Here is a 17,023-nt window from a genome sequence, read left to right on the forward strand (position 1 = left end):
GCCCTTTTTCTGCCTCTGGTCCCCGAGAGAAACGACCACCATCCTGCTGGGACAGGATGATGGTGCTGTTAAGAGCTCCCAGTGCCAGCTCTCCCCACATCTGTGCAGCTTTTGTCCTGGAGCAGAGGAGGATTTGGAATGGTCTGCTGGCAGCGTCAGGGAGACTAATGGGAAATGAGGTCCGGAGAGAGAGAGAGAGAGAGAGGCCACGGGGAGTTGGTAGGAATAGCAAAGGGGATTTGGATGCCTCGGTGTGGGAAGCAAATTAAAGGATGCATGTGACAAAAGACACATCGTATATACAAGTGCAGGATCGATGATAAAATTGCATCAGTTCAGTGGAAGAACCTATGGGATGAGCACTGACTGGGCAGCAAACTTGAAATCTGGAAGGTCTGACTACTTACCATGCTGCTCACTTTTTCATGTTGGGAGGTTTGTGAAGTTTTGCTTCTCTTCGAAGCAAGAAAAGCTTCCCTGGCCTTCAGCAGGGAATACTGATGTGTATTCCCCACAATGTATTTTTCTTTCCCTTATTTTTCAGACCATTTCTCATATAGCGTAGCTTTTTTTTTTGAATCCATGTTCCACTTATGGATCTCTTTCTGAGAAAAAAAATATATTGGCCAGGGTCCAAGTGGAGTTTTAAATGTTTCATTCATTCAAAAATTCTGTCCCATGCCCTTTTTTTTTTAAATTTTTATTTATTTATTTTTGGCTGCATTGGGTCTTCGTTGCTGCGCGCGGGCTTTCTCTAGTCGTGGAGAATGGTGGCTACTCTTTGTTGCAGTGCGTGGGCTTCTCGTTGCGGTGGCTTCTCTTGTTGCGGAGCACGGGTTCTAGGCACGCGGGCTTCAGTAGTTGTGGCTCACGGGCTCTAGAGCACAGGCTCAGTAGTTGTGGCGCACGGGCTTAGCTGCTCCGCAGCATGTGGGATCTTCCCAGACCAGGGATCGAACCTGTGTCCCCTGCATTGGCAGGCGGATTCTTATCCATTGCGCCACCAGGGAAGCCCAGTCCCATGCACTTTTGAAGAAAAATGTTATAGTAATAATCACTGCTCATCTTTACTGTTCTGAATGCTTTACATGTATTCATACCTTTAATTCTTACAACAGTCCTACAAGGTAAGTTCTCTTATCTCTATTTGACAGGTGGTAAAAACTGAAGGGTAGTAAAGTTAGGTGACTTGCCAAAATTCATCCATAATATGAGATTGGCTTCTGCCTTCCATATTCCTAAAACCCAGCGAGGGAAATGAAACATGGATGAATAACCAGAGCACAGGGTGGTTTGAAATGAGTATCACATGCAGTGTTCTAGTGACAACTGGTACAGGGCTGCAGAAGGGCAGTGATCATCTTCTGAAAATTTCATGGAGAAATCTGTACCCATATCCCCTCCGTGGAGATTCAACAGTCATCTTCCGGTGCAGGTTAGCTACGGAATGGAGTGTGGATATTTTAGTAAATCCTGGGAGGGACAGAGAGCCAAGAGTTCCCTTTATATTCAGGGAACAATCGGGAATTCTCTGCTGACAGCTTAATGGCATTCCTTCAAACTCCTTAGGGGAAATGCGTGGTATCCACAATCAGGATATATGTATTCATGAAATACAAAGTAAGCCCAAACCCAAATGTTCCCCATTGGTATATATTGAAGGAATTCCATCATCTTTATGTTTTCTCTTTCTCCTGTTTCTCCTGTTCTCACTCCTTATGAGTGAGACTAAAGTTAACTTTTCCAAAAACCATAGTTGCTATTTTTTCACATGTATTTTTCTTTCAAGGGAAAATTTTTATGGTCTTTGTTGATTGTTTTTATTTCTCTGGCTACACCTCCACCTCCAAATCTTAACCAATGCTACTAACTCACACAGTGCCCTATTAGACATTAGACAGCATGCTGTACTAGTAAGAGTAGCTCCCTATAGGTCACTGAAGACACAAATAGGGAGGGAAACCACAGCTTTGTCTCAGGCTCCACCTGGCAGTCACTCCTCCTCTCCTTTTCTCTTCTGCAGCCCCTTCTTGCTATCAGTTAATTAAGTCCATCTTTCCAGAGCTGTTCCTGAAACCTTTAACTGAAGTTTCTTTGGCTATTAAGAGCAAAAGGATCTTGTTTTAGTATCAGCAGCTCTTTTTCTCATCTCTGTCAGCTGCAGAGGATTAAGGGGGGAGGGGGAGACAATAAACAGCTCCAGGCGCGCCTGACTCGCAGATTAGATGATCAGCTCTGGAATCCTTCTGGGTTGGCTTCATTTATAGTGATTCTTGTCAGAAAGTTGAGGAACAAGCTTCTTTCTCTTCCTTGTCCCACTTTCAGAGTGTCAGATCCTTGCCATTTTAGCACAGATTCAACTGCTTCAGCATCCTCTCAATGCGTGGAGGCGTGGACCCCCGAGTCCATGGACCCCCTGTGGGTGCGGCTCTGAGAGCACCAAGTGACGGTGCTGAGGAAAGGAGGAACTGAAACAAGGCCCCTGCTGCCTAAAAATTTGTGCAGTTGTTACCAAACACACGTTCGTGTGTGCCCGACGCACAGTGAGGCCAAACAAACCGAAACATTGGAGTTTGGAGCAGAGAAAGGCTTATTGCAGGGCCAAGCAAGGAGAACAGGTGGCTCGTGCCCCAAAACGCTGGACTCATCAAAGGGTTTCAGCAAAGTATTTTTAAAGGCAAGGCGAGGGAGGGGCGTTACAGGTATGTGATCAGCTTATGCACGATTCTCCGATTGGCTGATGGCGAGGTAACAGGGCGGTGTCCCGGGGTTAACATTATCGATCCTCAGGTGCCGGTAGGTCTGGGGGCTCATGATCAACAAGTAGCTAACTTTTTCTATTTGGTGGTAGTTTTAGCATGTGTAAAACAACTCAGGAAGTGTGCATCAGATACTATTGTCTAGGTACTCCAGAGAGGAGTTACAGCAGAGGACACGGGAGGAGGGATCTGTCCCGGGAAGGTCCTGCTCCGTTACACAATTAGCAGTAACAATGGGAACAGACACTGGTGAGGCCGGGCTGCTCGTGTTCTTGGAATTCCTTTCAAAATGAGTGGCTTTGCTGAAAGAGCTTTCTGAAAGGACCATTGGGCACCGTAAGCCTTCTTGCTCCTGACCTTGTGGAGGAAGCCCCATCAATACCTCATCAGCCATTGAATAGGCCTGGAGGACTGGTTCTCAGGACACAGAATTGGAGTCAATACTTACTTCAAATGTAAGTGGGAGCCAAGGCACCCTTTTATATCTCCTTCCCTCATTGATATTCCAGTATCTTGACTCCGTGTAACCTGCTGTGTTATGTCAGAGAGTAGGACACTTAATTATACTTAAACTTTAGGCATTTCATGTAGTGTCCCAGCTACTGTTTTAAGCACATTCTTTTGTATTAACTCATGAAACCTCGTAACAAACCTGCGAGATAAATATTATTATTAATCCTGATTTACACGCGTGACAATCAAGGGGCTGAGAAATGAAATGAACTTGCCCAAGATCTAGTGAGTGGAAGATACAGCTGGGATTTGAAACCAAGGAGGTTCAGCTCCAGAACCCTCAGTCTTAATCACTGTGCTGGACTGCTTGGCACTTCAGGGGGTACAGGGCGGGGAGGGGGTGGATTATCATTCACGTTTCCTTAGAATCACAGGACTGATGAACAAAAATGAATGAATTGCATCCTCGTTGAACCTGTAAAATAGGGAACACGCTAGAAGAGTATAAAAAATAATCCAAGTGTTCTTACATTTAAAAGATGTAGAATAATTTATTTAAGGAGATGAGGCATACATTTGAAAAGCAAACACATAGTACAAGGGTAGACTCCAGTAAGTATTATGGGAGTTCTTCTGTTGATTGATTCCTTCTGTCAAAGAGAAGACAGGTTGATTCCATCTGTTAAAGGTGGCCTTTTCAGAGGACCTTTTCACAGACTGGTCTGTAAAGAATGTGTAAGATTTAGGTGTGTGGGTAGAAAATCCCTCTCTGGGTAGCAAGATTGGAGAGAGCAAAGCTCTCACAGCTGGGAGAGCCTGAGAAACATCTGGGTGATTGTGCAGCTATCGGTTTAGCTTATGCAAAAGCAATGGAGCCCTGAGAACAAACTGAGGAAGGGTAGTTCCAAGTGGAAGACTGTGAGCTTCAATGTTGAAATACCTGGGCTGACACAGGACGTATGATGAATTTAAAACCTGGAAATCTGGATGTTGCAAGATCTTTTTTATGTTTTCTTAATAACACTCCTGCATGCTAACATGTTCCTGACAGAGACCTTTTAGGAAGCTTATTTGTCAAATAGGACATGTAGGAGCAACAAATAGGACAGACAGTGCAAGAGAAGATTCACCCAGGCTTGATGACCAGTAGATGGGAAAGAGAGGAGGTACAGTTGGCGATTTAGCTCCTGGATGACCAGGAGGATTGTGAAAGTCCCCTTTCTCTTTGACCAAATGACATTTTTTTTTAAATTGAAATATAGTTGATTTACAATATTGTGTTAGTTTTAGGTATACAGCACAGTGATCCAGATATATATCTATATATCTCTCTATATATGTTCTTTTTTAATATTACAAAATATTGAGTAGAGTTCCTTGTGCTATACAGTAGGTCCTTATTTGTTATCTCTTTTATATATCTCTTTTATATATATATAAACTCCTAATTTATCCCTCCCTGCCCCCTTTCCCCTTTGGTAACCATAAGTTTGTTTTCTATGTCTGTGGGTCTATTTCTGTTCCGTAAATAAGTTCATTTGTATCTTTTTTTTTTAGATTCCATGTATAAGCAATATCGTATGTCTTTCTCTGTCTGACTTACTTCACTCAGTATAATCATCTCTACGTCCATTCATGTTGCTGCAAATGACATTTCATTCTTTTTTTTGATGTTTGGTACACAGAACATTTTCTTTTTTCTCTTTATTTTTTATTAAAATTCAGTTGATTTACAACTTTGTGCTAGTTTTGGGTGTACAGCAAAGTGATTCAGTTATACATACATACATATATATATATGTATATTCTTTTTCAGATTCTTTTTCCATATAGGTTATTACAAAATACTGAGTGTAGTTCCCTGTGCTATACAGTAGGTCCTTGTTGTTTACCTGTTTTATATACAGCAGCATGTATAGTTTACTCCCAAATTCCTAATTTATCCCTCCCACCCCGTTCCCCTTTGGTAACCATAAGCTTGTTTTCTATATCTCTGAGTCTGTTTCTGTTTTATAAATAAGTTCATTTGTATCTCTTTTTTCAGATTACACATATAAGTGATATCATATGGTATTTGTCGTTCTCTGACTTCACTTAATCGCTAAGTCCATCCATGTTGCTGCCAATGGCATTATTTCATCCTTTTGTATGGCTGAGTAGCATTCCATTGTATACATGTACCATATCTTCTTTATCCATTCATCTCTCGATGGAAATTTAGAATGCTTCCATGTCTTGGTTATTGTAAATAGTACAATACTGGGGTGCATGTATTTTTTCAAATTACAGTTTTCTCTGGATACATGCCCAGGAGTGGGGTTGCAGGATCACACGGTAGCTCTATTTTTAGTTTTCTAAGAAGTGGCTGTACCAATTTACATTCCCATTAACAGTGCAAGAGGGTTCCTTTTACTCCACACCCTCTTCAGCATTTGTTATTTGTAGACTTTTTAATGATGGCCATTCTGACCAGTGTGAGGTGATACCTCACTGTAGTTTCCCCCCCCCACCCCCCGGGTACGCAGGCCTCTCACTGTTGTGGCTGCTCCCGTTGCGGAGCACAGGGTCCAGACGCGCAGGCTCAGCGGCCATGGCTCACAGGCCCAGCCACTCCGCGGCATGTGGGATCTTCCCGAACCGGGGCACGAACCCGTGTCCCCTGCAGCAGCAGGCGGACTCTCAACCACTGCGCCACCAGGGAAGCCCCTCACTGTAGTTTTGACTTGCATTTTTCTAATAATTAGCAATGTTGAACATTTTTTCATGTGCTTGTTGGCCATTTGTCATCTTTGGAGAAATGTTTGTTTATATCTTCTGCCAATTTTTTGATTGGATTGTTTTTTGATAATGAGCTGTATGAGTTATTTGTATATTTTGGAAATTAATCCCCTGTCGATCTCATTGTTTGCAAATATTTTCTCCCATTCTGGAGGTTGTCTTTTCATTTTGTTTACAGTTTCCTTTGCTGTGCAAAAGCTTTTAAGTTTAATTAGGGCCCATTTGTTTTTGTTTTTATTTCCATTACTCTAGGAGACAGATCCAAAAAGATATTGCTGTAATTTATGTCAACGAGTGTTCTGCCTATGTTTCCCTTTAGGAGTTTTATAGTATCTGTTCTTACATTTAGGTCTTTGATCCATTTGAGTTTATTTTTGTATATGGTATTAGAGAATGTTCTAATTTCAAGCGTTTACATGTAGCTGTCCAGTTTTCCCAGCACCTCTTATTGAAGAGATTCTTTTCTCCATTGTATATTCTTGCCTCCTTTGTCATAGATTAATTGACCATAGGTGCGTGGGTTTATTTCTGGGCTTTCTATCCTGTGCCATTGAACTATATGTCTGCTTTTGTGCCAGTACTAAACTGTTTTGATTACTGTAGCTTGGTAGTATAGTCTGAAGTCAGGGAGCCTGATTCCTCCAGCTCTGCTCTTCTTTCTCAAAATTGCTTTGGCTATTCGGAGTCTTTTTTATTTCCATACAAACTGTAAAATTTTTGTTCTAGTTCTGTGAAAAATGCCATTGGTAATTTCATAGGGATTGCATTGAATCTGTAGATTGCGTTGGGTAGTATAGTCATTTAACAATATTGATTCTTCCAATCCAAGAACATGGTGTATCTTTCCATCTGTTCATGTCATCTTCAGTTTCTTTCATCAGTGTCTGACCAATGACTTTCATGGTTAGTAGGACTGACTTTCTTCTAATTATGTAGTAAGTAGTTACATAAATAAATGCTCAATGATAATGATATCTGCCCATACGGAGAGCAAATCACCAGGATCATACTTCTAAAGTTTACAGTGCTCAATACCTAGAGCTGTGTTTGACCCTTCCAAACACATTTATTCATTAATTCAACCAAATATTTAAGCCTCTGCTTGGCACCAGGCTCCATGCCAGTCACCAAGGAAGGACACAGTGGACAAGACATTGGCCACAACTTCAAGGGGTTTTCCAGAGTCTAGTTGTGGAGAGAGACAAGTCAGCAGGTAATTTTAACATGGCTTGACAAGTGTCATGAGTGATTGGTAAGGTGATCATATATACCTACTTGTCAGGGATAGTCTCAATCTGGATGACTAATTATTATTACCCCCACCCCCCACCATTTTAGGAAATGGGGTTAGTACACAAAGTAAGGTAACACAAAGGAATGAATTTAATGCAGTATTAGGAGTGGGGAGATAGAGGGCTTTGTGGAGAAAATCTGTGTCAGCTGATACCTGCAGGTAAGGAATTGTGTGAAGGGTTGGGGGGAAAGGTGAACATTCCTAGCAGTGTTTGCAGGTTGAATGAATAAATTAGTGGACAAATGAGGAATTGTGAATGTGCAAGCACAGAACATTTTAATTCCTGATCAAGCATCTATAATCATTTGATGTTTATATATAACATTTCTTCCAGATTTTGGAAGGGAAATCTCATGAAAAATAGAATTTTACCCCATTTCTAAAATAAAGAGATTGGACTGGATAATATCTTGACTTAGTGTAATTTGCTGTGTTATGTCAGAGAAAGGGACACTTAATAATATGGTCTCATAGCTTTCATGCTATACTAAATAAGATTACATCCCAAACCACCTGCTGCTGGAGAATGAAAAATGGTCTTTAAAGTCCATCTGATTCTCCCTTCCCCCGACTAGGTAGCCACTTAATTATTTTTCATTTATTCCATTCTTCAACTTGTTTGAAAGCTTCTTGAAGGCAGAGGCCATATCATTATTTTTATCTCCCATTCTGTACATACTGCCTGGTGGTGATTGAGAGATTGATGAGGGGTAGGTAGAGGGATCCTTTCTCTTTTGGAAGGGAGGTCTTATTATCCCTGTCACCAAATACTCTTTCTTATTCAGCTTCCCAAGGCATTTTAATTCTGTGACTATAATTTTTTGTTAACGGTTATTAGTTTTTGAACTATTTTTGATGGACATCTTGCTTTCCTCTTCTTTAGGACCTTATGAGTTATTGGATATGGCAGACAGCGAAACGTGAGTGTTGCCTTACATTATGTGGTCCAGATTATCTTCTTGAGAACATATCTAGGAAAAGAATGTAGCCTCTAGGGCATACAATTGATAATTGTAATGTCAGTGATAAAAAGTGTCTACTTTCAGTTGTATTTATAACTGTGCAGGGCTAATCTTCTAAATCAAAGAATACACAATAAAAATAGATGGCACCTGTCATGATGATTGCACATGTAGCTGTTGCTGGTCATCATTTAGAACTTCCTTCAAGTGAGGTACTTCTGCTTTGATGTACCTTGAACTACAGAGAAGTCTAAATTAATGCACTTACCTCTTAATTACCCATCACATTTACTCTTCCTCAAGTGAGGTTTATAAGAAAAGTAAGCCCTAATGCCCTAAGGCATCCTTTTTGTATAGTGAAACAATTTCTCTGTGCTGAGTCTAGATGGGACAAGTTATACAACCACTGGAGAACCAAGAACATAGTACCTCCAACCATTTCCATGTTTTGTGCTTCAGAAGAGAAACCCTGGTTGAGAAAGTCACCAGCTCTGTGGATGGTTGCCAGACTGATAATGTTTTCAACTTTCTCATTCCCAGGCGCCAAAATAGCTACTATTCCCCAAACAGAAACAAGAAAAGCTAAGCATTTAACCCTGGAAGCCATGTTGAGCCTCTAAAGAACGCCAGTGAAACTTGAAAAGGGATAAAGAGTGGGCAGGGTGGAGTGTGGGGAGGGGCTAAGGAGAGATGGAGGAGGAAAAGTAGGAAGGATTTAACCAGGATTTACTGACAAGGGAGAAACTGTCCCTTGCTACACAGTTTGTCCACGTACCGCAAATCCCATTGGCAAGGTTATCACTCACCCCAGTTTGCCTAAGGACTGCATTTGATTTTCCATAAACACTTTGGCATTAAGTGTCTTTTCAATTTCAGACTCTGGGAATGTCCTCCTCCCTGTACTGCCTGTGGGGGTGGGGGAAATAGCCACTTTGCCTTTGCCTTGACCGTTCCCCACACTGATGGCTGACCTGCTGCCCAGTGGGGCAGCTGTGGTTGCGGAACCCTCCCAGAGTCTTACCATCCCTCCCAGGTATCTTCTGTGGCTGTCCCCCTCCTGCCACTCACCAGGAATCAGCAGAGTGGGTATCTCCCGGGTCTTTGAAGTTGGGTTTCCAGGAGCTACTCCTCCCGGGGCCAGATGGTCTACCAAGCACCGTGCTGTGGTCCCCCATCGCTGCTCCTGTATGTGCACCATCTAGGTGGCCCCTGCCCTGCCCACACGACTGCACAGAGAGTGGCTCCACACTGTTCAGACAAATCTACACCCATCGGTCTATTTCACAGGGCCACTGGGTATTACTTAAATCAGACAGTAGTCGCTTAAAACAAAGTCACTCAGCCTACTTGACCAGCCAACACTGTTTGAAAAAGAGGCTGGAGTCAGATATTAGGGTTGGTGGATGACTAAGCCCCTCACCTACCTCCCCTGGCCATGCCCTGCAGCCGTGGTCTCACCCACAGACGATAGGGAAAGCGGCCGAGGGGCACAGAACGTGAGCAGCAGGGGGAGGATGCTACCCTCACTTCCCTCCCTGCTGCCTCTACCCTACTCTCACTCCTGCCTCCAACCCTTTTCTCATTTCATCTTTGATTTAGGGGTGAGACCGCACTGCACAAGGCAGCTTGCCAGCGGAACCGGGCTGTGTGCCAGCTTCTGGTGGATGCAGGAGCATCTCTGAGAAAGACGGACTCCAAGGTAACTTGATGAGCGAGTGCAAGCATCCGCCCACGGGCAAGATCTCTGGCACCACTGCCTTCACTTGTGCCCGTAGCAAAGGCATCCTTTCTGTACTTATGGAAGTGCCTGGGGCTTTGGGAAAAGGAGGGAAAAAATGAAGTGTTTCATTTAGAGAAACTGCAGTTTAAATGTATAAGCACAAAGGGAGGGTGTGTGCTTGCCTAAGGGACTTACAGACCTCTGAACGCGTTGACCTTTGGACTTTGGGCTGCTTCTGCTGGCTGCCAGCAGCCAAGTGTGGAGAGGGTGAGGTGCAAAGCACTAGAAGGGTCGGGACCAGGTGCAAAAGATATTGGCTTGGCTATCCAGAAGCCCCTTTGGAATTTCTCCTTCAGCTACTTAATCCAGGATAGCTTAAAACCCATGATTTATGTGGCCCCATATATGGGTGCCAAAGTGATGACCAATCGCTCCCAGGATGGGAGATCAGGCTGCACCATGAATTGCTCCGGTTTACAGAGAGCACCCAAGGAAAGGGTCAAAGCTGGAGTGAAGGAGGAGCTGAAGCTTAGTGCTGTTGACCGAGAACTGCAGCCCATGGGAAAGAGATGGGCAGAGAGAAGAGTTCATACAGAAGATCAACCCCAGAGAGGACTTCTCTGTGATGATCTGAGGTCATGATCATGGTCAGCTCTGAGGGTTTTAAAGCACCCTGGGTAGGCTCCAAGAAAGGACAAGCCACTTAACTGTAGAAGGTTACAGAGAAGAATTTTAATATATAGATGAGGATTTCATTAAGTGGTACTAAATAACCTAAGTTTGGGGTCAGTGAATGCAGCCAAGAAACAGAGACAAATTACTTAGAAGCCTACTGATGACTTCAGCCCCATTAGATTCATTTAAGTGATGAGCCCCTACTTATATGCAGTCTTCACCCTGGGGTCTCCTCCAACTGCAGTGTACGTTGTGACATGCGGACCTTTCTTTCCTTTCTGAGCCAGTTCTGAGCCAGGTGCATTGCTTGATTCTCCACTTTCCTTGCGACCCACCAGATCCTTGCTCTCTGACTGAGGTCCCTGGCTGCCTTAATTCTGATAGCACTAGGCTATCAAATTCGTTAAGCTGGGTCCTGGTTTCTAGCTGGTCTGTTACCTATCTGGTTAGCTAATTGGGTGTAGGATTCCAAATTATTCACTGTGATATTCTTCCCAGATGATATTTGCACTTAGGTGGTTTGATGTGTAACCTGATTGAGAAACACAACCCATGGTAGGACCAGCTGAGGCCATGATCCGAGGTGGACTTGGCCTTCCTTGCTGGGGCCACTCAGACACAGCAGGGCCATTGCCTGTTTACCACACAGAGACTGGTCTCAACTCAGGTGATAAAAGAGAAGGGAGGAACAAGATGAAATAGAGGGACGAATAAAAGACTGGCCAGGAAACCCGGCCCCAGAGCAGATGGCTCTTTTTTTTTTTTTTTTTTTTTTTTTTTTTTTTTACCACCAGGGAAGCCCAGATGGCTCTTTTTTAATCTAAGTTTCTGAATCAAGTAAATGGGCTCAATGTTCCTTGAGATGCCTTTCTATTTTGTGTTACATATGTATGTGCTCTTTCCAAATGCAAAAAAATTTATTACTTTTATGATATAGTGCATTCTCACATAGAAAACTGTAGCAATGCAAAAAAAAGTTTTTAAGTAAAAATTACTAGAAATCCCACAATCTAGACCTATATACCATTAAAACTTTAATGATTTCTCCCCACATGTGGGTACGTCTACTTTTCTCATTTTCTTCAAGTAGGTAAAGTCATACTGTACATGCTATTGTATAAACTTTCACCCAATATTTTGTTTTATAGATCCTACCTTATGAAGTAATAGAACTTCATCCTTTTCAGGGATCCTGTAATTTTTCCATTCCATAATTTTTTGCTAGGTGAAAGCTGAATATGATAATTATGACTGGTTCTTCTTCTGGAAATTTTTGAAGAGAAGCAATATTTTGAGAATTTCTCTTAATAGGGAATGGCTCCTTAAAAAAAGAGGCCCACCCCAGTCCATCTCTCTGAATATTTGGAAATTGGGAATCCCAACCTCATTAACATTGAAGACAAGATAATCTACAAATACTGTAACCAAGTTGAATAAAATTATTATAGGAACTTGAAGCTATGGTTAAATATTAAATCCCAACTAAATAAGTAAAATTTTAGAAAGAGTCTAGAGCCATTGTTACTTCCCTTCTATCTTCTACTCCATATCCCCTTGTAGGCTACTAGGATCAGCCTTAATTGAGTTTGATACCACCCATTGCAATAGATGAGATGGAGGCTGAGAAGTGTTCGATAATTTTTGTAATGCTTGCTTGTGTGCATTTTTATACGTGGAGCTATTACTTTGGTGCAATGATCATGCCTCTACCCTTTCCTTAGAACTCAATATCATTTTGTACATATATACAATGGAATATTACTCAGCCATAAAAAATGACGAAATAATGCCATTTGCAGCAACATGGATCGACCTAGAGATTGTCATACTGAGTGAAGTAAGTCAGACACAGAAAGATAAATATCATAAGATATCGTTTATATGTGGAATCTAAGAACATGGTACAAATGAACCTATTTACAAAACAGAAATGGAGTCACAGTTGTAAAAAACAAACTTATGGTTACCAAGGAGAAAAGGGAGGGATAAATTGGGAGATTACGATTGACATAGACACACTACTAGGTATAAAATAGATAACTAATCAGGACCTACTGTTTAGCACAGGGAATTCTACTCAGTACTCTGTAGTAACCTGTATGGGAACAGAATCTAAAAGAGTGGATATATGTATACGTATAACCGATTCACTTTGCTGTACAGCAGAAACTAACACATTGTAAATCAACTATACTCCAATAAAAATTGATTTTAAAAAACAATATTTTAAAATAGATATCATTGAACAAAAATTAGAAGCGTCAAGGAGTGTGAAGTAATGTCTGTAAACATTCAAAAGAATGGCGACCTTTCCTCCTTTTACTGCTGACTGCTGTTCATCGGCCTCCTTTCAAAAATATTGTGTGTATATAAATATACATGTAACATAATAGACTGCAGAAAGTTATACAGTCATTTAAAATGATGCAGAAGAACGTTTCATGACGTAGAAAGGTTTGATATATTATTAAGTGCAAAAGCACATTACCTAACAGTATGTAAACAAAGTATGGTTTTATTTTCATAAAAATAATTATGCGTAGAGCTATACAAAAAAGATGATAAAATAGTTACTCTATGGAAGGTTAACAGCAGTTATCTTACTATAGTGGAATTACTGGTGATTTTTATTTTCTTATGCTTTTCTACTTTCCCAAGATTTTTTTTTTTTTCTGGTACTTTTTTTTTTTTAAACATCTTTATTGGAGTATAATTGCTTTACAATGGTGCGTTAGTTTCTGCTTTATAACAAAGTGAATCAGCTATACATATACATATATCTCCTCCCTCTTGCTTTAATCAACACCCATCACTTTTATTGTCAGAAATTAACTTACTTTTTGGAGAGATAAGACAGTTCTAAATTGGGGAGAACCTAACTGAAGACTTCGAAGCCAACAAAGAAACCCCTTTAGATTGTTTCTGACCATCCCTTCCTCTTTGTTTCTGCTTGTTACTTCCCAGGGTTTAGTATAACAGAAAGAGTTCCAAACTAGAAATCAGAATGCCCGTTTCCCTGCTTTTCTGTTCAGTGATTTCTGTCCCCCTTCCAGAAAGGATCTGGGTTCCCAAACTCACTGTGCCACGCAGTTCGCTGCTGTGTACCTGGCTACTCTGTGAGCCTCCCTTTCCTTTGATGGAATCCCACCTCTGAAAAGTGATCGTCTCTCTTGAGCTTGCGTACCTCACATGTTTGATGAGATGCATCTGTCAAAAAATAGATCTTTAAGTGTCTCATCAATTCTAAAACAGCAAACGTGGAAAGATCCTTTTTAGCAAGTCATCTTTGAGTAGCTCTGTTTCTATGATTTTTTTTAAAAAAAAAATCTTATCCCAAGTGTTTGTGTCTCTTTCCTTTTCACTGTTACCTACAGGGTAAGACACCTCAAGAGAGAGCACAGCAGGCCGGGGACCCGGATTTGGCAGCCTACCTAGAAAGCCGCCAGAACTATAAGATCATTGGCCATGAGGACCTGGAAACTGCTGTTTGACCCTGGTAGACAGGCTGAGAGAATCTGAACGAGCACATCACCTGTGCCCTCCTGGTGATTGGGCAGCTCCCCTGGAAGAAGCTGATGGAATCCATAAATCTGTCTCTCTCCTGCAAGAATCTATCTGAGACCATGCCACCAGTTTTAAGGGCTACCACGATGTACAACAGAACATGATAGCCCACTGAGGACGAGGCAGGATACCTGGAGATTTGTGGAATACAGATTCCACAAAATTCGATCCTTATTGCTTCCAGCAAGTAGCATGAACTTCTGTGTTCACCTGTATAATTTATTTTAAAGATTCAAGGATGTTTGTATAAATGGCACTGCTCCCTCCGCCCCCTATGCATTCACCTTTCCCCTGTACCGCACAATTCTCCTGTAATGACCCATCAATTTTAAGAATATGATATGATCGGTTCTCTTTACATTCAGCCTTTGGAGACCAGAAGACTCTGAAGGTCTTTTCAAACCCTCTGGCTGTCCTGCAAAAATATAACCGTCAGACCGCTTCCATTTCCAAGACTAAACATACCGAGACTACTTAGTGACCTTTGCATGTCTCCTCTCCCCCTCCTTAATCCCCTTTCGTTATACAGGAGCTGGGGAGTGCCACAGAAATAATGTCAGCTTGTGTGCAATATCTCTGAGGCGTGGCAAGGTGGCATGGGAGTTGTCTGGGCTCAGAGGTACCTCAGAGAGGGGACCCAGGGGTCAACCCAGGTGGCAGGGCTGTTGCCGATAGCCACGGAGGGCCGGTTCAGCTTGGGCTGTTGGTCCAGCTCCGTACTGCCTACATGTAGCCATCTTTGCCTTTTGCTGCAATAGAGATGAGCAATGGCTTCAACGAAGGCCCACAGCTAGTTTGCAGAACCACTCGATTTTAAGTGCTGCTGAAATTGCAGAGCAGAAAACCATGTGTGGGAACTGTGGTTACAGGAAATGGAGCGCTACGACAGCGTTTACTTTTAGGCTTTTTTGACTGATAATAGAAAGCAGGCTAATCGACTGGAAATAAAACAGCGAAAGCAAAAGTAGCAACATATGTCAAAATAACTCACTTAAGCAAGAAAACAGTCGCTGGAATGTTGCACAGAGGCTAAAAGATTCAGGTACAGTGGTGAGAGGGGGCCCATTTTAGGTTTTGGTTTTCATTACCCCAAGTAAGCCTTGTCCCAAGGACAAAGCCTTGTTTTATGAGTTCCACTGCCAGATTTCCGAGATGCCTGGATCTTTCTGATGGATGCCTCACCTACTACTTGTCAGGTTCCAAGGTCATACCTGATAGCACTATAGCCCCATATCTCATGTACAGGGTGGTCAAATATATTCTTTTTTCTGTTTCCCCTACCAGAATGTTCTTAGTGCAGACTACTGTGGGAGTCTAGCCAGGAACATCTTGCTGGCAGTAGAATTACAGCTTCTAATCCTGCCACGGATCACTGGTACTTACAGGCACCTCTATTAAGGACTCTATGATAACTAAAGTATCAGGAGAAAAAGTCTTCTTTCACTGAAAATATCTACTTGACTTGGGTATAAGGCAAAAAGTGAAAGTGGGTGACCTTTTTGCTTTAAACTAAATCGATGTCTTCTGAGCTTTCTTCCATTTAGTTCTTAGACATAAAGTGTTTCCCTAGTGTTTCTGCATGTAAACGTAAATGACTGTCGTCTCTCTACATTTAATTTCAAGCTCCAGTGGTGATGCCTTGCTTGTCTGAACCACTTTTGGTCACGTATCATTTTGAAAGTACAAAGATGATATATACTGTATTAGGTTGGAATAGCCTCTCAGTGGATGGGGTCTAAGTCTGTCTTCAGTTGTTTCAAAATCAAATTGTTGGCATTATTTCCAGCTGTGGGAGAATGGGTTGGTTGTGAGTAATCTATTTCCATACATCAGTCTTAGAAATGGAACTATGTTTTGGGTTTTCTGGTGAGGGCAAAAGGGACTGGAGTAGATTATTTCCAGAAGCTAGAAGAAAGAAAAAAGCTCCAGGAGAATTTGATCACTGGGCTTCTGCTGGGAGTTTTCCAGTTGGTGGGACTGTCAAGGAGATGTTGTGATGACAGAAATATAATCCTTATGACAGACTGGAATCTGGCTTTGAATGGTGCCTTCCATTCCCTAGATTGAGCCAAGCATTTGGCTATGCAGCCAGTTACCAGCTGCCACTGCTGGGATGAAGGACTCTGCTTTCACCAACTACCATCTCATATTTCTCTGTGATGCTTCAAAGCGGCCCAGAGAAAATTGAGGGTACAGGTGGCTATGGGCCAATTCAAATAGCTCCAACTGAAGTCATACGTAAATCCTTGATATGGAAATAAATGAGGTAATGACTACTGTAGGGGTCCTGGTGCATTTGGAAATTGTTCCAAAGCAAAAAGAGAAAGACGTTAATGTCCTACGTTATTGATGGGGAATGACATAGGACCAAGGCAAACACCCAGAGAACTTAGGTTTTCCAAAAAAAAAAAAAGCATCAAAAATGATCAGAACAGTGACCTATTTAATGGCTTCAACATTAAATCTACCTCCTGTAGCTTTTTTAAAAAATTGGCCACCGCATGTGACAGTCCTGGGCTTTAGAAAGAGCAAAGAGAATGTGCTCAGGAGTTTCCAACTCAGCTTAGGGTAGGTAGTATCCCCTCTAATGGGCCATCAGGAAGTATAGAAGCAATAGTCTGGCCCTGGTCTGAAAATCCACATTACTTCAAAAGACATAAAACTATATACCTATAGAAATACAATTTTCTACAAAACCAACTGAGATGGTACTGCCAAGAGTAGCTAGCTTAGCTGCCAATCCTCTGTGTTTGGCTCAGAAGAGCCTTCCACGTCGTGGCACTGTCTGCTCTGGGATTCCATTTTTAGATTAGACTGA

At 42.0% G+C, this 17,023-nt stretch overlaps 1 protein-coding gene across 1 annotated transcript in view; it reads left to right on the top strand.

Moving 5' to 3' along the window:
- DGKI (diacylglycerol kinase iota) overlaps positions 1-14,236 on the top strand; it is a 435,686-nt gene extending 421,450 nt beyond the window's left edge. Inside the window, exons 31-33 of the mRNA XM_024741647.1 lie at positions 8,168-8,204; positions 9,846-9,945; positions 14,016-14,236. Of these exons, the coding sequence (XP_024597415.1) occupies positions 8,168-8,204; positions 9,846-9,945; positions 14,016-14,132 (254 nt within the window). The 3' untranslated portion in view covers positions 14,133-14,236. The remainder of the gene's footprint in view (positions 1-8,167; positions 8,205-9,845; positions 9,946-14,015) is intronic.
- Positions 14,237-17,023: the final 2,787 nt, after the last annotated feature.

The sequence above is a fragment of the Neophocaena asiaeorientalis genome, unplaced genomic scaffold (genome assembly GCF_003031525.2).
Source record: "Neophocaena asiaeorientalis asiaeorientalis breed wild unplaced genomic scaffold, Neophocaena_asiaeorientalis_V1.1 scaffold692, whole genome shotgun sequence".
Classification (NCBI taxonomy): Eukaryota; Metazoa; Chordata; class Mammalia; order Artiodactyla; family Phocoenidae; genus Neophocaena; species Neophocaena asiaeorientalis.